We start from the raw sequence: 22315 nt of genomic DNA on the forward strand, positions 1-22315 counted from the left end.
GACCAAGAGGTGATATAAAATTATGGTTTTGTGAACAGGGCAGGGATTGAGGGGGCATGGCCAGGAAGGAGGCTTCAGCTATTGCCTAGGCTGTTCACATTTCCTGATCAGGAGAGTTCATGAGACGATAGATTCATTTATATATTTTCCTAAATCCTTCACATCGTACGATGCTCACAAAGTGGTAATTGTTATAAAACATACTGGATACCTAGTCTGAACATCTTTTGTGGCAGGAGGCCAATAGCCTGGGGCTCTAACTGTGCCTGGCTCTGTCTGTTAGCATGCAGAAGTGAGGATGAGGTACCTATAACTATCCCTAGTGCTGGATGTGTGCTGTCAGCATCCACAGCTCACACGGTAGCGACTTTATCCAGGGAAATAGATTCCATGCTTGGAGCTTAGCTCCTGTTTTTGCTTTTGTGTGATTTTCCAATGTTCTTAGAACCTTTATTTGCCTTAACCTAGACTCGATATACTCACCTTCGTATCTGTTGCACATGTTGGAAAATAAACAGATGATGTGGAATTCTTAGTGTCTTCAAAGTGGTACCCATACCGCTACCATGTTGTCATGGAAGTCTGGAAGCCACTTAGTGTGCACTGTCTCAGTGATTGAACCGGATACATTAAAAAAAATCACATCCCCACGAGTTCATCAATTTACTCCTGGCTGCTTTTGGATTGCTAGAAACTTTCCTGCTGTCTGAGGTCTAGGCGGTGATGCTTTCAAAAACACCTCGTTGTCGTATTAACACCCATTTAAACTAATTATCCCTGCTCTCAGGCTCACAGTGTCAGCCCCACAGATCTGGTAGCTGAGAAGGTGATGCTTGATCGTGGCATCTCTGCGGCGATCTTTCACAGACACCCCACCTTCTGATTCCCCCCCCCCCCCAGTTCTTCCCCAGTTCCTCTCTGAGGACAGCAGCAGCCAGTAAGCCATAGGCCAGGCCCTGGGGTATCTGGCACATAAGCTCATGGATTTTAGAGTAATATCTGATTGTGAGTTTCCATCTTTTCCATCAGACTCTGTATCCTCCGGCCATTCATGTCTGGCCCTGGGACTGGATTCCCTCCTGGGTGAAGTAGGGATAGAAATGTCACAGTTGTGTGTCATTGTCAAGATCATGAGTGATCCACCCAAATGGACCAGCAAACTAAAGCCCGGTGTGCACAGGCATCGATTGCTAGGGACAGTTCTCTGGCTATGTGTAGAGTCAGTTGTTCTTACTACTTAGGAAAACATGTTATTTTCTCCTCCACCCAGATTTTTGCTCCTACTTCACTTCAGACTATCATGAGTTTCAGAGAATTAGTTATTGCTGAAGATAAACTCATGAAAACCCTGGGATACCTCCCTCCCCCGTTTCTGTTATCTATCTTCAATTTTTTATATTCTGATTGTAAAAAAAAAAAAAAAAACTTGCTATGTGGGATCACTTCCAAGTTTTTTGTTTCCCTAGCCATAAACATTATACAAGCAGTGTGTTTCCCAGGGTGACCACCTTTCAAAAATACCCTGCTGGGTTGTGGCCAGTCCTCAGCCACGTTCCCAGTCAGCCCTCTGAGTATTATCAGTGTGTTGAGAGATCCAACCTTGCTGTATCAGGAGGTATGTGCCCGATGGCTTCTTGCTCGGTGCCCCACTTGGTACAGAGCATTTAGAAGAAGCCTCTTTTGCCCTGTGTTCCTGGCTGCTGCCTAAAGATGAGGTCTTGGGAGACAACACTGGCGAAACTAGACAGTCACTTCCTTCACTCTGTGCTGTGGGGCAGCCTGGCGTGAGTGTTTCAGCCAGACAGTGGGCTGTTCTAGTCTCCTTGCTTCTAGTTTAGCAACGTGACCTTTGTGACCTTGGAAGGGACGTCATGCCCTGGATGTTGCTGCATACTAGCGCTACCTACACGTGCTTTCTATGGGCTCTGTGCCACACACCTCCCATTTACTCTGTGCTTGCATGTCACCTCATGGCTTCTGTTATACCAAAAGATGAGAGTTATATATTAAACTCATTTTTTTTCCAGACCCAGAGAGGCAATGAGTTGCTATGTTCATTTTGTAAATATCCTTTACTACTTTCTAAAAAGAAATTTAAAAAATAAAGGTAGGACAAAGATATTGGTAGGACAAGGTGGTGGGGGAGGGGTGGGGAAGGGGTAGGGGTAGGGGTAGGGGTAGGGGAAGGCTGGGGGAGGTTGGGGGAGGGTAGGGGAGGGTGGAGGAGGGATGGGGGACCAGAACTGGATAGAAACATGCCATGTTAGGTTTGCCAGACATGACAATTTCTTTCTTCAGCGGCTTGATTCTTACTGAGATTGGATAACAGGGTATTTTGACTAATGAATGAGATGTCAGCCCTCACACCAAAACACAGCAAATCAATAGTGTAATGAAGCAATAATTGATTTGGCTACTAACAGACTGGCATTTATATAGCTTTGGGAGTGAGTGTTTATTATATGCTGGCCTTTCAAAGATCACTCTAAACAGAGAAGAGTTTGCAAATCTTAAGAGAAATGGGTAACACACTCCCTTGGGTGCGAGGGACCTCTGGATGTACCTAGCTGGGGCTTTCTGGAACTGCGTGCACAGGCTGGGAGACAGAAGTCAGACGGGTCTCCAGAGACCCCGGGCCCTTGCACTTTGGCAGCTGCCTGCAGGTAGGAAGCTGGGAGGAGTGTGAAAGTTCAAATAAATGGAGATTGGAGGGAAAGTAATCTTAACTGCTTCTGAGACTGTTCTTGGCAAAGGGCGTTTTCCTCTGATACTCACATGAAGAAACAGTTTTTCCATTGTCGTGGCCCATGAAATGGATTCAACTTGGTTATAGGTCACAGCGCGTCCCAACGCTCGAGAAAGGCAAAGCCACAACCCTAAAGAGCTCTTCGAGAACCCAGTGAGATTTTACCCTGGGTTTCAGATGACTGTATTCACGCAGATCACAGTATTTGAGATAAATAGAAGCTAGAGCAAAGGTTACCTTGGGCAGTCTGTATACATATAATTCCTTCTTAGAGTAGGTTTTCCTCAGTGGCTTATGGTTCATTTTCTGTCGGAGTGTTTATTAGAGGCAATGCTGGTTTTTATCCAGGAGGTTTCATTATTTGGGAGTCCTCCTGACCCAGTAAATGCTGTTCTCAACTTAGTTTTGGATGGCAACACTATGTATCTATTAGTTGTTTGAAACTCAAAAGTATTTCCCCATAGAAAGCAAGGCTGGGGTGATGCTTAGGGCTCCAGTTTCATACAAACCTGCAGGGGTCTACTTCACTTATTCTGTAGCCCAAACAATAGTATTAGCACCATGCTTTTATTAGTAATCTTGGCAGCCTTGGGTGCTCATCACTTAGCAGCTGTGTGACTTTGACAGTGGCTCCCATCCTTAAAATTTCAGTTTGTAATATGAGGCCATAATAGTCCTGGCTTCGTGGACTGGTAGTGAGGTTTAAGTAGTTCATATAAAGTGCTGTTTATTGTTTTTATTGTTATTACTATCGTTTGGCCACATTGCAGTAAGTAGGATTTCATGAGTTGACTTTGGAGCCTCACCAGGACCTTATAATAATATTCCTCCAGGAAAAAAATCAGTTTCCTGGGCTTGACAAGAAGGGACTGTGGTGTCCGGAGAACATTGTCTTCATCTTTGCCAGAGCGGTCTCGGACTTGCGTAGCCGGTTCTGACTTTAGTTAAGCTTTCCCAAGAACCCTGACTGGCTGCTTTGCAGTCTTTTGTACTCTTGAACGTCAGCTGGAGTTTAGAGGGATATTTGCAGTGATTCAGGGTGGATTGAACTGGTTTGTAATTCAGTCTGGAGAGCGTTATTAGGTTATTAGCTTCGGTGTTTGGTACTATAAATATTTGCACACTCCGCTGCACTGTGTGTGTGTGTGTGTGTGAGTGTGTGTGTGTGAGTGTGTGTGTGTGTGAGTGTGTGTGTGTGTGTGAGTGTGTGTGTGAGTGTGTGTGTGTGTGTGTGTGTGTGTGTGTGGGTGGGTGTGTGTGTGTGTGTGTGTGTTGAGAGGTCAGAGGACAACGTGCAGGGGTCTATTCTCCTCTTCTACCGTGTAGGTCCTGGGGCTCAGACTCAGGTCATCAGGCTTGGCTGCAAGTGGTTTTGCCCACTGAGCCATCTGGCCAGCCCTTCTAGACTTTTCTTCTTTCTTCTTCTTCTTCTTCTTCTTCTTCTTCTTCTTCTTCTTCTTCTTCTTCTTCTTCTTCTTCTTCTTCTTCTTCTTCTTCTTCTTCTTCTTCTTCTTCTTCTTCTTCTTCTTCTTCTTCTTCTCTTCTTCTTCTTCTTCTTCTTCTTCTTCTTCTTCTTCTTCTTCTTCTTCTTCCTCCTCCTCCTCCTCCTCCTCCTCCTCCTCCTTCTTCTTCTCCTCCTTCTCCTTCTCCTCCTCCTCCTCCTCCTCCTCCTCCTCCTCCTCCTCCTTCTCCTCCTTCTCCTCCTTCTCCTCCTTCTTCCTTCCTTCTTCCTCCTTCCTCCTCCTTCTTCTTCTCCTTCTTCTTTCTCCATCTTCCTTCTTCCATCTTCCTTCTTCCCTCCTCCTCCTTCTTCTTTCTCCTTCTTCCTTCTTCCTCCTCCTCCTCCTCCTCCTCCTCCTCCTTCTTCTTCTTCTTCTTCTTCTTCTTCTTCTTCTTCCTTCTTCCTTCTTCCTTCTTTCTTCTTTCTTCTTTTTTCTTTCTCCTCCTCCTCCTCCTTCCCCTCCTCTTCCCTTCCCCTCCTCCTCCTCCTCCTTCTTCTTTTGCACCAGCTGGAACATACTAGGCACCCCAATGCCAATCCAGTATTCATAGATGAGACCCCAGGTGTGAGGCTCTAGATAAAAAGGCCACGAATGAAGACACTGAGGCTGTAATAACCTATTTTGCTTATTATGTCCAAAATTAGGGTTATGGGTGTAGGTTCAACCGTTTTTAATTATTCAGGAACAGATCCTTTTTTTGAAACGTGTAAGCACATTTGTTGTGATTTATATTCATGTATTCCTTTGTGATGAATTGGTCATAAAGAAAAGGAGGAGGGTGATTTTTTAAATTTCAAAATTATGGCTTGGGAGATTGCTTAGTGGTTTAGCACTTGCCAGTCAAATGTGAGTACGAGAGTTCAGATCCCCAGAATCCACAGAATGTAGGGGAGCCTTGGGGGCCCCTGTAATTCAAGCCTCTCAGGAGGTAGAGAGAAGCTTGTTGGCAAGACTAACTGTATCAGTGAGCTCTGGGTTTGATTGAGATAGTCTGCCTTGTTGAGTAAGATGGATAAGTAATGGAGAGTGATTCTTTCTTTCTCTGTTTTCATTTTTTTACTGGTTATTTTATCTATTTACATTTCAAATGTTATCCCCCTTCCCAGTTTCCCCTCTAGAAACCCCCTCCCCCCAGCCTCTGTGAGGGTGCTCTCCTACCTGCCCACCCACTTCTGCCTCAGTGGCTTAGCATTCCCCTATCCTGGGTCATCAGGCCTCCACTGGACAAAGGGGCTCCAGATAAGGCAATCCTCTGCTACATATCCAACTGGAGCCATGGGCACCCCTGTGTGGTGGTTTAGTCCCTGGGAGCTCTGGAGGTTCTGGTTGGTTGATATTGTTCTTCCTATGAGGTTGCAAACCCCTTCAGCTCCTACAGTCCTTGCCCTAACTTCCCAACTGGGGTCTCCACACTCAGTCCAATTATTGGCTGTGTTCATCCGCATCTGTATTGGTTTGGTTCTGGCTGAGCCTCTCAGGGGACAGCTATACCAGGCTCCTGTCAGTAAGTACTTCTTGGTATCAACAATAGTGTCTGGGTTTGGTGTCTGCATGTGGAGTGGATCCCCAAGGGGGGGGGCAGTCTCTGGATGGCCTTTTTTCAGTCTCTACTCCACTCTTTGTCCCTGTCCTTTAGATAGGAGAAATTCTGGGTTAAAATTTTGGAGATGGGTGGGTGGCCCACCCTCAATGAGGGGTGCATGCCTAACCTCTGGATATGGTCTGGACAGGTTCCCCTCCCTTTTGTAGGGTATTTCAGCTAATGTTTTCCCCGTGGGGTCCTGGGAGGCTCTTGCTTTCCTGGCATCTGGGACTTTCTGGTTGCTACCCCCCAGCTCCCCATTGGGGGATGATTCTTGATATCAATCTTGGGTGCCTCTATGTACAGACACTGATATATACCATAGTTACATATGCAAACATGAATACACACATATACCATACATATTAAAGTGGGATGCTTTTCTAAAATGTTTTCTTTCAGAATATTTCAAACTTGAATGGAAGAAGAAAGACCATTACAGCATCCCCACTGCTGCTCCTAGCTGTCTGTGTTCATCCTTATCCCTGCTCCTAACTGTCTATGTGCATACCCACCCCTGGATTTAGCTGTCTGTGCAGCGTTAGCTATGCCCACAGTTTACCCTGTTTATCAGACCAGTCTGGTCTCAGTCCTTTACTTCTTATATGGTTTTCTTCCTAGGGATATGGTTAAAGCAAGTCCTAGTTTGCAACATTTCACCAATTAATATTTCTAGGTACATCTCTAAGAAATAAGAACATTAAAAAACCAGGCATGGCTCTATGGTGTGTGTGTGTCAGTGTTTATGTATGTATGTATGTATGTATGTATGTATGTATGTGTGTATGTATGTATGTACGTACAACCTTGGCATTAGAGAGTGGAGGCAGGTGGATTTTGTGAGCTCAATCACCAGACAGATTAGCCAAAGCAGCCAGCTTCAGATTCCATGACAGATCTTATACCGGGAGGCTGGAGGGGGGGGGGGGGCGGGAGAAGGGAGCCATGGAGGAAAGCATCTGAGATCCTGCTGGCCTCCTCATGTGTATACATAGGCATTCTAGAGTATGGGTATGTACGTATACTATACATATTACCACAAATGGGGGAGAAACAGAAAAGGAACCTCCAATCCTGCTCTCATACCAAATACAACCACCAACAGTCTGTCTGAACTTGCTAGACTGTCTTCACTCTTTTCTAGTGAGAAGTTGATTTGTGCACATTAGGACCTCAGCCCACCCGTTGTGTTGGGTCGCTATGTCTCCTAGGTGCTCTTTATTTTCTAGAAGAGTGGGAGTGCTATTTTTTTTTTTTTTTTTGGTGGCAGAAGCTTTTCCTATTACAAGGGTTAATCTTCTACCCGCCAAAGCCAAACAATCTTTATTCCATTATACAGGGAGGCCAGTCTCCAGGAACCTCCACTTCCAATCCACTCAGGTTTAACAATGGAACCTGTTATTTCCATATGCCCTCTGCTCTCCTAAAACTAATCTGGAAAACTCAATTTTGAAATCAACTTGAAAGATATTGCATTACTATTTGAGGTATAGATTTCAACCACAGGCAGCGATACTAACAGACCGGGATTCCCCGTTGGCATTCACGTCTTCGGACACTAAGCACTACATTGCTGAGACAAATCAGGCAGGTGAGGGTTTTGGGGAGTCCCCCTGAGTCTTGAGCTGCAGAGAAGATGAGGTAGACCTTAGCAACAGAGCTGTTTAATACAGGCTGGTATAGATTTCTCTTTGTGGCAGGCACTTTTACTGTGCTGGAGTCCAGGTAAAGATTAAAGATGCTGAATTCAGTGCTAAGGTGTTCTCTCTCTCTCTCCCTCACTCCCTCTCTCTCTCTCTCTCTCTCTCTCTCTCTCCCTCCCCCTCTCTCTCTCTCTCTCCCTCCCTCCCTTCCTCTTTCTCTGTCTGCCTTCCTTCCTTAAAAATAGATTACTTCTTATACAACACATCCTGAACACAGTTTCTCTCCTACTCCCTTACATTCCCTACCTTTCCCCACCTCCACCGACCTCCCCATACCTTCCTCTACCTCCCCCCACCTCCCTCCACCTCCCCTCTTCCTCAGATCCACTCCCCCTCCATTTTCTCTCAGAAAACAACAGGCCTCCAAGAGACAACAACCAACCAAACATGACAAAACAAGATACAATAAGACAAGGCAAAAGCCTTCATATCAAGGCGGGACAAGGCAACCAACCCAACAGGGGGAAAAGAGTTCCAAGAGCAGGCAAAAGAGTCAGACACCCCCACCCCCACTTAGGAGTCTCATAAAATCCTCAAGCTAACAGCCAGGGGCTAATGTCCTCTAAGGTGTCAGTGCACCCTTGGAGTCCCGAGAGTGGTGGGGCCTGGTTTCTGGCATGGCGTGGAAGGAGCTGACTCTGATATTTTCCTTTAGCTTCTAGGCTAAAAGGCTGAGGCCCCTGGAAGGTCTGAATAGGTCCAGGCGGCACCATAATGAGAACATCTATACCATGGCGGGGCTAGAGACAGTCAAGGAGGCTGTCAGCTTGGGGACATCACTGCTGTGGGGACCCTACAGTGACCTTCTGCTTCTTCAGAGTAGTGACCACAGCTCTCCATCTTTGCCAGCATTTTTTTCCTTTGTTTTCTTGAGAATTACCATTTTCATTGGAGTGAGACAGGGTGCCGGAGTATTTTTGATTTTGATTTCCTTAATGGCTAATGATACTGAGATGTTTTCATGTATTTATTAGTCATTTGTACTGCCGCATTTGAAAAGTGTCTGCTTAGTTCGTTCATTTATTTATTGATCGGATTACTTGTCCTTTTAAGTGTTCGGTTAATTTTATATATGTTGGATATGAGTTCCACGTGGATTACATACTTGGTGAAGGTTTTCTCCCATCCTCTGGCTGCCCGTACTCTACTGTTTCTTTTTGACCTGCAGATGCCTCTTAGCCACTTAATTTTTATTTGTGTTTTGAAGCGGGATATCACTAAGTAGCTTCAAATTCAAGATCTTGTTCCTTTAGCCTCACTAATGGGTGCTGGGTTTGCAGGCGTGTACCACTACATGAGGTGTAGAGACTTTTAATTTGATACAATCTCATTTGCCAATTTTTGTTATTATTTCCCGAGCCAATCACTATAAAATTGATGGGGAGATTTCTTAAAAAAAATAGAACTATTACCTGCTACAGTTCTATCCCTTCTGGGCATACAGCCCTAAGCATCAAAGCCAGTTTACTACTGGATACCCGTGTGCCCATATTTACAGCAGAAGCGTTCAAAATGATGAACAGCCTCAGCGTAGCTGCCCATCAACAGATGAATGGATAAAGAAAATTCGGCATATAGACACAATGGAGTTATATTCAGCTATAACAAGAACAAAATCACATTAATTATGGGAATATGGGTGGAGCTGGAGATCTTATCAAGTGAAATCTGCCAGATTCACAAGGGTGAGAATCTCACACCTGTATGCATATGTAGAACTGGGCGTGGGGAATGAACAAGAAAGCAGAGGAGGGACAAGTAGTGATGTGGAGGGGAAAGGCAAGGTGAGAAGGGGATGAAGAAAAGTCCTAAGAAGGAGTGGATACACTCAAAGGATATTACATGCTGTATAGACATGGTACAATGACGCTTCGTGTAAATATACACTGAAGAGTGCAGAAAATAATACAGGTGTATAAAAATTGGATTTCTATAAAGATTGAATTCGATAGTAATGTTGCACTTTGTACAGTGTTTGTCACAGACCTTGGTAAGTGGTAAGTACTTGCAAAATGATGCGAACCAGTAGATGAGAAGAGCTCAGGTGAGGACACATCTCCGTTACTCTGCCAAGTAGATGTATTATTAAAGAAACTCCTAATGACTTATGGTTAGACCTAGAAATGACTGAATCTCTCATCTCTCATCAGAGACGCTTCTATTTACAGTAGATGGTAAATAACAGAGACATAGAACTGGCCAAGTTGCGGAGAGCAAGAGACTGAAGGATGTTCATATATATACTGCACCACCCCTCCAGAGGCTCAGAGGTTGTTATGGAAGAGGGTGGGATGGACACTGTCTTCTGTAGACAGTAGGCCAGCTGCACACATGAACTCACAGTGGGTGTGACGGCATGCACAGACCCTCGGAAGCCAAAGTCAGACCGCACGCCAGCACAGAGAGGGGTGGGCATGAAGTTTTACCCCTGGCCGAGGAGCTATTATTGGCAATTAGATGCTGAGACGGGGAGGGACAGCTTCTTTTCCTAAGAGTCAAGCACACTCCAGTAGAAGGCCACACATCCAAGACTATTTGGGCAGCCCATACTGACCTTGATGGAAAGAGGAGAAAGACCAACTGCTGAGTGGTAGGAAAGGGGTGGATTTGGGAAGGGTTGGGGGAGGTGGGATTGAGTGTTATCAACACACGTAGGAAGTTGTCAAGGAACTAACTGAAAATAAGGTATAGAGGAGAGGTAAGCCTTTCAGAAGTGATTGAATAATATAGCATGCCACGTACGTAAATTGTAGAGACCCTCTGAGAGCCGAGAGGCACCCTTACTTGGTCTTCACTTCTACCCCTGCTGTCTCTATTTTATGGGGAAATCTCGTCTTGGGGGAGGGAATCAGAGCAAAGGATGGACATCTATGTGTATGACGATGCCATAGTAGAACCCGTTATTTCATATGCTAACCACATTTAATACTCAACTGGTTAAAGGAACGAACAGCTCGGATGTTCTTAATATCTGCTCCATCAGCACTATACAAGTCAGTCAGACAAACTGCAAGTGTCCAGATTGAAATAATGCATGGATAATTCTTAACATGTTGCCTGGAACGTATTAAGAGCTTCACTGAATGCCGGCAGCCATGCTATTGCCAGTCTGTCGGTTGTTCGGGATGGAAGATGTGAACTGTAGAGCTGCAATAGTGGTGAGAGTGGGGGAGGGGAAGCACTTCTGCTGATGTCAGTTCTGTGTGTCAGAGGTGACCAGGGCAGAGGCTATACCGGATCAGGTGCCATGTGGCTGACTCCCAACCTGGTGTCCTGAAAAAAAAAATCCCTGCTTTTGAGTCCCTACCCATCTGCCATCTTGAATCTAACCTGAGGTTAATATCCATGAATCTAAAGTAAATGTTGATAGAATCATAGACTGACATGAATGTCAATGTGATATGGCATTTACTTATTGGTGCAGCCAGTGGCCTATCTACTACAAATAACTAATCACGGACTGAGCTGAAATGTCTAGAGCTTAAGGTTTACTTTGGCATGTCAACTCTTTGTCCTACTTGCAAAGTAGCTGCCATGTAGCTTCTTGGTAGGTGTATTTGTACACATTGTGGGATTTTAACTCGTCCAGTTGCAGGTCTGAGGAGCAGGGCTGAGCCTCGCGCTGACTTCTTATGTGGCTTCTGGGTATCTGATGTGCTAATTAGAGAAGTACATCCCATGCAAGCTAGGGAAGGCAGTAGCTAAGGTGTGTGTGTGTGTGTGTGTGTGTGTGTGTGTGTGTGTGTGTATGTGTGTGTGTGTGTATGTCTGCTGAGCCTCTTCTTCTGGGTTGAGTAGCTTATAGTCAACAGGAAGGTCCTTATAAAGAAGAACCAATGAATGATACTCAAAAGGAGGTAGATGCTAAATTGTTTTATGAATGAGTGGGTTGGGAAGGAAAGCTTCGGATGCCAGTGGCACAAACTGGAACGTACTGGTGTGGGGAGATAGGAAGCTCACCATCCACTCTTGCTTTAAGACTAGCATTGTAGAGAGCTCCCTTGACTGGAAGGTGCCTTCTTCACATGATGGGCTTGCAGCTATGCCTATCTGTTTCCCCATCATTATACGTGGTAGCTTCCTTTCTCTCTTTTCTTTCCTTGGCTACTGGCTGTGGAGAATGGCCACTGAAGAGGAGGAAGGGACAGTAGAGGGACATGTCCACTGCTGTGCTTGGCCCTAACTTCTCTCGTGGAGCAGTACTACCTGTGTCATCTTGCCTGACTCCTATCTTAGGACCTTTCTATTCCCACCCCAAACTCCTCGAAGAGAGACAGTTCAGAGTTAAGGGTTTAGAGAGAAGCCTCTGTCTTCTGCCTGGCAGGAAAAATCTTAAGAAGACATTGAAAGAGCAGGTGCTTCAGGCAACATGAGACCCAGGAAGCCCATTAAACATTAAACGTGAGTGTAGACTGAGTCCGGGGAATGTCCTCAGCACCAGGCTGTCATTCTCTGGTTAGCATGGGTGTCCTTCCCAGCAGTCTCACCGATAGCATGCTATGTCCTTGCAGAGGACTCTCCCTTTGGATCCCAGTGGCTTTCTTATCCCTAGAGCCCATATGGACCTCTTGCCATTTCAGGCCTTGGCTTTTGTTAAATAGTCTGGTCCAGACTGTCAGAGCTCAGGTGGCAACCTGGGCACAGAGCTTGGGAGGCCCTGCCCCAACTTGGAGAAGATTCAAGGGGAGAGTTCAAAGGCACACATGCGAACCAACTCTCGTTGGGACGGATTTCTAGCCCTTGGTTTATGGATTATTCAGATCTTAGTATCTTATCTGGTTCCTACAAATTTCGTGTAGGAACATTACGATGAATTGGACTTGGTTATTTCAGGGACTTATTTAACCAGCATGAACTGCTGTAGGCTTCTTGGAAAGAGATGCTGAATGGGGTTTGTTCACTGTCCAAAGACACAGTTACTAAAGAGGTTACGCTCAGTGTCGCTCAATTCCATCTGCACCTAACCACCAAGCAAAATAATATGTCCAGGATGATAAGTGAATACATCTTAGTTGGAATTTTGACTCAGTTGTAGATTGGAAGGCATAGCTGAGGAGAAATAGAGAAATTACTTTTGGAGGACAAACCCTACACTTGGCCAGTTTTGCTCCATGTTGATTAGCGCTTTAGAAAACTATAGCATAACTTGTATTTCCACTTCTGGAGTTCAAGGAACTCTTCAGATCTACCCAGTTTTATTCGTCTTCTCCTCTCTCTGTCTGCAGTCTGTATGTTTTTATTATCTGTGTAGATCCATGTTCCTGTCACCATGGAGGATAAGATGCAGAGTTAAGCTGGGACCACATCCATTGCTGTACCACTCATTCATAGCCACCAACACTCCCGTCTCTAATCCCAAGAAACTTCAGGTCGGGTCCTTTATATGGAAAAGCTGTCATTCCAGAAGTGTTATGTAAATGAATTGTACAACATCTGAGTCTTTGTCTTAGCATAAGCCCCTATAGATACATTGTTTTAGTGTGTGAATCAGTGGCTTCTCCTTGCTTACCACTAAGCCATAGTCCATGATATGGATGAACTATAGCTTTTAAACCATAACCATTTGCCTATAGAAAGGTACTTGGGCCAGGTCTAGTTCTTAGCTATTAGGAATAAAGCTACCATGAACACTCACAGACAGGTTTCTGTATGAATGTAAGCTTTCATTTCTCCGGGACAAGTGTCCAAGAGTACAAAGGAACTTGTAAGGCAGTTTGTAAGTCTAGAATTATGTGCAGCATGCTCCTGCTCTGGGTTGCAGTTTTACTTTTACTTTAGCCTAAAATCTGATTTCATGTGGGGCCACGTTTCCCTGGCCCTCGGCCTGTGTCAATGACCAGGCTGATTAGGGAGCTCCTGAGTTGGGAGGGCGGCTTACTCTACATGTGACCTGTTGGTCTGTGGGAGACAAAGCTGTGATCAACCACGTTTGTCAGCTTTGCTGTGCCGATCTCTCTCTTCCTTTTCTTAATATATCTCTCCAGAGCTTCAGCACTGTGCATGGTTAAGCCAGTGACCACCGTTGTTCTTCCTCACTTCCTGTGGGGACACAAGGCCCCCCAGGGACCTCTGTGAACTTGGGAAGGGAATGGTTACAAACTTTCCTTCCTTCTCCTCTTGCCATCCATCGGCTGTAGTGAACACATGTTGCCAAAAGATGGCAGTGCACTTTACAGAGCTGAGATGGCTCTGTCACCCAGGACTCTGACAGCTGTATGTTGCTCTTTATATACACCTCGCAAATACGGACAGCACATTTTACAAAGTAACAAAAGCACCGATAAAAATGCTGTTGGTTAAAAAAAAAACAAAAAAACAAAAAACAAAAGAAAACATCGTGTTTGCAGCGAGCTTATAATAAAGAATGATTCTCTACCTCTTAGAAGTGAGGAGGACAGGGGAACATTGTTTAGGCATTTTTGTGCTGTTCTGGAGTAGAAATCTGTGGTGTGCTATGTTCTATCTTTTATCTGACTTAAGGTCAGCCAAAGAGCCGGGAGAGCCTAGTTTTGAGGTTTGAGCTTTGTGATACCTTTAGACTGTAAGCAAAATTCCCCAGCAACACTGTTCATAATTACCACAACAGCAATGGCTGATATAAAAGTCTTCACTCTCGGTATTTTTCCACGTTTTATACATATCTGTGCCTCAGGGCATGTGAGTGCAGAATTGTTTAGCATATGCTGGGTACAGAAAAGCTTCTATAAATGGAGAGGTGATGGGTTCATTGGATGTCATCAACAAACCAAATGGCGAGGATAGAATATAATGTTTAAATACAAGGTTAACTAATAAAATTGAAGCTGCGTGCACTGATTGAACCAGTGATGTCAAACTCTAGTTTGGACATGCTGACAGCCGGAGTCATTCTGCTCCCTGGTGCCACCTCTGGAAGCAGGCAGAAGTCCCTGACAACAGAGACTGTGGGGGAGATAGGCTGGCTCTGGATACCGCTGGCTGCCAGCTCTAGCACAGCCCCTCTATACTGTGGAGAGCATGCTGAGGTTAAAGTGTTCGTTCCACAAAATAGATGCCACAATCCGAGGACACGCAGCATAACTGTCATTCCCGGGGTGACAGGGAAACAGGTGGCTCCAACTCAGGCAGCAGCCTTTTTGCTAGTGCACCTCTTGGCAAAAGCCCCAGGCTAAGAGAGAACTGTGCTGCATGAAGTTCTAACTCTGAAACCAGATGCTGTTACCATAGAGACGAGTGAACTGCTACCGTGGGAGGCGCGATAGGGAAGCATGGGAGAGGGAGACAGGAGGGCAAGTGAGGCGAATCTAAAGGCTAGCATACCCGTAGACCTTCAACCTTTAACAGCCCTGGGACTAGCAGGCTGGTGCTCTTGAAGCTTGTGCGCTGGCGGCCTGCCACTTGCTGACTGGCTGAGTGGCAGCTGCTTGCGCTGTGAGTACTAGTCTGCGAGCACGTTGGCAGTTGGCAAGGGCTCAGGGGGGGTGGGATCTCAGAGGGCTGGAATGTGGATGGGTGCTCTGGGCCTAGTGGCTGACAGTTTTGCACAAATGTTTCTCGTGCCGGACTTAAGTCACCCTCACAGGCCTGCTCCGTGATTAGGACCGGCTGGTGAGAACCTGCCCATTTGGCAGATGATTTGACATGGGTTCCAGTTAAAGCATTTTGCTATCCCAGAAAAATGGAGATTTAGAACCCCCTCCCCCCACCTTTTCCCCTCACCATGGGTCTGGACTTGTATAGAAGGGGTTTAACTTCTCCAATCAGAGGCCATGTGATATGAAGCTTGCCCTCCCTCACCCCTGAGGCTGGTAAGGAGCTTCCAGAGCCACTCTGCATTTTGCCTCACGCTGGCTATGTGAGCAACAGTATGCTTCCTTCTCTGATTTCAGCAAATGCAGGGCACGTGCGAAGGACATTTTAAAGGACAGATTTGGGGGCCTGATTACGGACTGGATGAGTTAATTTCTTCCTAGTGATTTATAGAGGGAGGGGGGAACTGGTTAGGTCAGCCACTTTACATGGTATCTCTCTCTGTCTTACTAATAATAGCCAGCAACTGCTAAGAAATGTAAGGCTGAATAACTGATATTTGTCATGTAAAGAGGAGGGACTGCCTCTGCCCCGTGCAGAAGGCCAAAGGCATCAGGATGACTTTGCTCTTGAGGAAGAGGAACGCCGCCAGGCTGTGTGCTTTTGCCCTGTTTCACTCGCTCCTTTTTGGCAGAGAAGAGGCCTATTTGTGGGCATTCTGTATGAGCCGTCAGAGAAAACGAGGCTCTGATGACTTGCTATGTATAGTCTTGACGGGAATGTGAAATATGCACCAAAGAGCCAAGGAATGCACCCAGCGTGACCCCCACTCCGTGCTCAGACGGTGGGGTTGGGTTGTTTTCTCAACTTGGCCGGAGGGCTTGGGTGCTGACCTTTTTACCTTCCCTTCCAATCTCTTGGGTTTCTTGCTTCCCTTTTGCTTTACATGTGGCATATAATTTTTGGAACAAGCTTCGATATCTAGGTTTAGAAAATATATCAAGAGACAACAGGATGCTTTAAGATCCTGCCTGATGGATAAGAGGGTCCAAAATGGCGTCTACAGTCGGTTGTGTTGGACTCAGCATGCTGACTGACCTGGGGTTAGTTCTATTTTCCGGAGGGAGGATAAAAAAAAAAGTTAGGGTACATGCAGTGCTCTGGGATTCTGTCGTGCTTCTGAGGAGTTTAGGAAAATGTTCTCATTGCGACGTCCTCCTTATCTGTGTGCACAAATGCTGGGTAGCCGGTGGCTCCTTGCACTTTGGACTGTTCCCTGAGCACCAGAAGATGTCTTCGAGAAGGTAGACGTGGTTTGTGTGTCCCTGGTGTCTGGAAGTATGCAGGGTGCACAGTAGATACTCAGTTAATATTTACTCTCCTCCTCACTGGAGGAAGGTAAAAAACAGAAGAAGGAACAGACGAGCACCCTCTCTGTTCCTCTCTCCCCCAGCACCGAGAGTGGCCTGTTTCAAGGGGGTCTGTAATAGGCACCTGCATCCTCCCTATTGGCCAAATCCAACTTTGGCTTTCCCATCTCCGTCCTTCTCAGTTTTCCGGTGGGCTTGTCTGCTCTCTCTGACTTCCATGTCACCCGTGTCCAGCTTACACTGGTCTCACTGCCTGACTTGGGGATGTTGGTGTGTCTTAGCAGGTAGTCGCAGGTCCGCACCCTGATCCTACTTCTCTTTTCTGCATGCTGGCATCTGGTAACGACTCCAGCACCAGCTTGATGCATGGATTTTGCCGCATTTAGCAACAGCCCTGAGTCTCTAGTACCCGGCTCGGGCAGTTCTGATTGCATCAGCAACTTTTTTTTTTTTTCAGGATTCACATCTCAACCTTAAAAAGTGTCCAGAATGAAGTCTCCATGGCTTCCCAACACCCCGATTTTCACACAGTGCTCTTGGTTTTTGTGGTAGTTTACGAGTTTATCTTGTGCCCTAAGCATCTGTTTTCCACATCGCAGGTAGAGTGACCCTTTGGGAAGGGAAAACAGTTCATGCCGGCCTCCGTCTCACTGTTCTTCAGAGGCTTCCAGATGCCTTCAGCTCTGACTCCTTCTCCTGGCTTGCATGACCTGGCTCCTTCCACTTCCTGGACGGTGCTAAACTTTCCTATCCTAGGGTCTTGGCCCTTGTTTTCCCCTTTGCTTGGAAGGCTGTTGTACATTTTTCACACAGTGACTTTGCCCCTAGTTACGTCACTTCCTCAGAATCCTCACCGCACCACTGAGACAGCCTCTTGTGGGGTTTTACTCTCTGCAAAGCTTCCAGCGCCCTCTGAGATTATCTTGTCCCTCAGTTCGTCATTAGGTTGTTTTTTTTTTTTTTGTTTGTTTGTTTTTGTTTCTGTTTTTGTTTTTTTTTAAGGAACATTTTGTCTTATTTGTAGATTTGTTCCCCTCCCTCTCAAGAATAATAGGAATATAACAAGCTGTAATTAAATATTTGCTGAATCCATGAGTAACAGCTGTATTATTTAACCATCTCAAGAGTCTTAGGCTCAGAGAGATTGGGAAAATGACTTGATTTCTTAGCCTTTAAGGTAGCCCTTTCCCACCCATAATTCTACTGACTGGCCCATATCCTATTTTAATCATTTAGTTTTGAGTGCAGAGAAGAAAAGTATTCTGGCGGGTATCAGGATGAGCCTCGATGTCCAGGCTCTTGTCTGGAAGGAAGACTCTTGTAAGTCTTTCCAAAAGTAGTGAGCTCCTTCTGACCCACGTACTACCTGGGCCTCAATTCTGCTTAGTTTCTGAGATAAGACAAGATTGGAACGCATGGCTGTAGACCAGTAATGAGTTTCTTAATAAAAAGGAAGAAAGAAAAAGAAAAAAAGAAACTTATTAAACTTATTTTGTTTCAACTTATTTTGTTACAAATTACGTTGCAGAATTGCAGAATGCGATTATATGCGGGTGTTCACTCTATCCCCCTCCCCCTCCCGTTTCCCTCCTCCCCTGTGTGTGTGTGGTCAAGCACATGTATACATGCACATATGTGTAGTCAGCTTCTCTCCTTCTACCCTGTGGGTTCCAGGGATCAAACCCAGGTCATCAGGCTTGGAGGCAAGTATCTACCTGCTAAGACACCTCACTGGCCCGAGAAACACATTTACTAAAGTAGTATGTGCTAAGTTTGACCCTTCACTCAAATCTCAAAGAAACCAATGCAGAATTGGTATTATTCTATCAAAGCATTGTGAACTAGATATCATTACTCTAATTTTATACAAGGAAAAAAAAATCCCTGCAACTCAGGAAAGTTAAGTCCTTTGCTGCAGGTGGCATAACTATGAAGTGGTCAGATAGGATTTTTGCTTTTGCTTCTGATCTTTTTATGCAAAGGTGATTGCTTGGTAAGTGAGATATAGTCCTAAAATAGGAAGGGAAAAATGGAATTCAGTGCACCCCTGCCTAGATTGTAGCAAATATCTAAAGCACCAGAGCAAGTTATCAGGCAATATGGAAACAAGTTCAACCACAGCCAGTGCTTGAAGCACTTAACCAGATGTCTAGAATACAGAGTGAACATGTGGGTCTCTGGCAGACCTCATATACGGGATGACACAGAGCAGCTGTCCCCAGAGAAAGTTCTTTGTTACCAGACCCGCGCTACGCAAGCAGCAATTGAGCAGTCCAGGATTTCTTTCTGTTTCCACTATAAATAGAGTTCATGGGATTCTGTCTATGGAAGTTAATGCAACAAGAAGGAGCCGCAGAGTAAGGAATAAAGCCGCACTCATTCTGTAAACTAGAAACATGTTTGGCACCGGGAGGCTGAAAAAAAAAAAAAACCCCGCTGCTGTTCCTTGGATAGATTCTGAGGTCTTATTTAGCATATGAAATTGCAGAGTAGATCCTATTATGTAAGGAGACAGGAGGACAGCAGAACGTGGTTACAAAATGAAGAACTTCGTGCCCTTCAGAAAAGAGTTAACAGCGCGCACACAGCGCGCAGAGGGACCCGTGATAAGGGTGTGGAATGAATGGCCAGGGTGGCATGTATAGGTGCCCATGGCTGAAGCCTGGTGCGGGATAATCCTCAGATGTCAGATTTCCGTAAGGCCAACATGTGACTCAACGCTTGCCACTCAACACAGAATACTGGGCTGGTGTTAAGAGGCTGGCTGCAAGCTAGGCTCCCACTGTGCATTAGCCTAACGCCCTGTCGCTCTGTGTGTGGGTGGGTGTGCATGTGCTCGGAGGAGGGTATACATTTTGTGCAGTGGGTGTTTAAAGAGCTAAGCACAGAAACTGAATTTCCACAAACGACTATCACGAGCACTCCAGACACACCAAACTTCCTCTCTTGGTATTTTTTTTTTCTTCTTTTGTTTTCATCTCTGTTTCTCCCTACTGCAACTCCCCGGAGGGAGCATCCCACCCCCCCTCTACATCCAGCCTACAAGATTGGGATGGTTTTCTGTTCCCTATCCATGTGGCTACCCTCTCAAGGTTAGAACTGAAGCTATGTGGGGCCAGCACATTCTCCAGCACCAGATGAGAAGAACTGCCGTGAAGGAGTGACAGCCACCAAAGGAAGAGGAGAGGGACTCTGCCCTGCTGCAAACATGAACAACAGCTTGCAGGTTAACCTGCCCAGAAGCTGGGCTGCTTCGAGTGGCTCACTTCAGGAGAAGTCTGAGCATTCTTTTTTTCTTTTCTATTACTATAGGATGGAGGATGAAGCTGTCCTGGACAGAGGGGCTTCCTTCCTTAAACATGTGTGTGATGAAGAAGAAGTAGAAGGTGAGCACTTTGGGGCTGGGAAAGTGTGTGTTTGTGTCCATGTCTCTGTAGATCATGACATATATATATATATCATGCATCTTGTATTTTTAAAGTTAACCACCAAGTCCTGCCTGTGGGCTTTCCTTAATCTCTACCTTTTGCTTCAATACAGGAAGTGATTTTAGGAACTTCATCGGACCCTGAGATTTGAAGTCAGCAGGGTCCTACCTGTTATATATATATTTTTAAAAAGTGTTATATTAAAGCAGGTGCTTGTGTCAGCTTTGCGGCCCCATCAGAAATGAATGTTTTACTAGGTAATTCCCGGAAGCCACCAGATCTATAGAAATACAACTGGTAGCAGCTTCTACTATTCTTTTCCATTTTGTAGCTTACAGGGGAGAGAGAACAGATGTTGTTGGGGGAGAGAAGGATAATCATTGTTGTAGAGAGAGCAGGTCTAAGCTGAGGGTTGAGAACAGTTGTTATGGATGAGCCTTAGTTAAGAAAACACGGGCGAGCATTTTCGATCGGAAAAACTCCTCAGAACCTCTTTCGCTCATGCTCCTTTCCAGTGCCTGTTAAAACTGTAGAAGAGTTCCATTTTATCTGGTGCTGACACACTTGAGCATGCACCCCTTCCACTAACCTCCTGACTTATCAATAACGTTGGGGGAGCACTTACTGCTTGGCTGGTAGTGAGAAGGCAGGGTTTCATTAGTATTTATCGTGGTAATGATGTCAAGGCATCAGAAGCATGTTCTATTATTGGTATTTAGTATGAGGGTTATAGATAGCATTCTATTATTGGTGTTTAGTATCAGGGCTATAGATAGCATCAAATGGAACCCACAGATGAACGTTGCGATCAGCTCCTCCTGTGAGTGTCACTTGAGAGGCAGTTCTATGTTTTGGAGGTTGGTCCTTGTGGTTAGCATTTCGTGTCTCCTAAAACCTTGGTGCAGAGGACAATGAGGCTGGGAAGAGGAAACTGGATATTGTATGTTTTCGAGTGATTCGTCAAACAGATGGAGCACCAGGTCAAGGGTTTTTGTGCCGCTATGCTTCAGGAACAGCCCCAGGATGGTGGTTTTGCTGTTTCGCATGTTTCCTTAGTGAGTTTCTTCTGCCCTGTGCGGATGATTGGTGTCCCCTCCGCCCCACCCCCTGCCTTCCCACACTTAAGCCTTGAGACTGACTAAGAATGCAATGCCTAAGTTTCTTAGAAAAATGGAAACTATAGTATTTTCTCTCGTGAAATTTTATGGATTCCTTGCAGTTGTTACAACACAGTTATGGGAAAAATGTCACTGTGGAGAAGGCAACAGAGTGGAACTTTTCTTCACTGATGAAACTTCGTTGCAGTCACTGTCATTGTCCCTGACTATAAAGGAGACACATTCACCAAGTTAGAGCAAGAGAAGTAGTGTAGGTTTGGGTGAAAACTCTATGGTGTTAGAACAATTAGGGTGAAGCAATCCTTGGGAGTGGGAATGCATGCCATGCACACATTCTCCTTGAGAACAGGGCCCTAGCTGAGTTCTCAGGAGATGTAAATCTGGACTCCTGAAGGTGCTTCAAATCAAAAGCCCAGTCCTGCAGTGGGTGACTGTATTCAGGTTCTTAAAGCATTGGCAGAGGACTGTATTTCCTCAATGATTTCCCTTGATTTTCAAGCAGAAAAATTAATCTATCGATCACAGAATAAAGCATAATACAACAGCACGTGACTCTGTAGCCAGCTTTCTTAGGGTGAGAAGGAAAAAAGGCAACCAGAGGTTGTGGAAGCACCTGCTCAGTGCCAGGGACATGTTGGTTTAGTGGGGACGAAGCTTGTATTTTCCTGTTCTCATAGGACACCACGTTAGAGTTGCTCATTTGTGTTGCTGGCGGGTGCCTGGTCTGATCCCTTTTATGTCAGGACATGTCATGTCATCTCTTGTTGAGGACTTTTAGCATGGGAGTTGCTTATGGTGGATTTGGTGTAGACTTCCAGTGTGGAGATGCTCCCCCAGGAGACAAGTTGGAAGGCATGAACTGGCTCTCCTTCAGCCCTCGTCTATGTGGTCCTCCCCTTTCTCAGCTGGCTTCCTCAGAGAGCGTTGGCAGGACTGAAATGTAATACTAGCTCTGGTTGAGGGTACCAAGAAGTTGGGATGGACCAAGGTTTGATTGCACATCCCTGGGTCCCGTGATGAAGGAGGAAATGGATGGTTTTCATCATGACGTCTGCCGGAGATGGACTTTCAAATAGGGATGTGTTTCTCGAGGTTATGTATCGCGTATTTGTAATTTCATTAAAAAGGGCATTACTGAGGGGGAACAACGTGTTACTTCCTGAACAGCTGGGTTTTTGGCACACTTAGGCAGAAGTTAACACTGTGTCTTAAGAATTGAGAGAGAGTTCAAAGGACAATGAGCTGAGCACCTTCCTGTAAATTATCAGTTATGTTTCCTTTGACCCCCAGAAGTTATTTATTTTCCTCCTAAGATGACCGTGATTCAAGCATATTATAACACACCTTGCAAAAGTAA

The 22315-nt window shown here is 45.5% G+C and overlaps 1 protein-coding gene across 9 annotated transcripts in view; it reads left to right on the forward strand.

Moving 5' to 3' along the window:
• Slc4a4 (solute carrier family 4 (anion exchanger), member 4) overlaps positions 1-22315 on the forward strand; it is a 445799-nt gene that overhangs the window by 121167 nt on the left and 302317 nt on the right. For all 9 annotated transcript variants that reach the window (XM_030254704.1, XM_017320995.2, XM_006535136.4 and 6 more), the window contains one exon: positions 19725-19798. In XM_030254704.1, coding sequence (XP_030110564.1) covers positions 19725-19798 — 74 coding nt within the window. Of the gene's footprint in view, positions 1-19724; positions 19799-22315 lie in introns of those variants that run through there.

The sequence above is a fragment of the Mus musculus genome, chromosome 5, assembly GCF_000001635.26.
Source record: "Mus musculus strain C57BL/6J chromosome 5, GRCm38.p6 C57BL/6J".
NCBI lineage: Eukaryota > Metazoa > Chordata > Mammalia > Rodentia > Muridae > Mus > Mus musculus.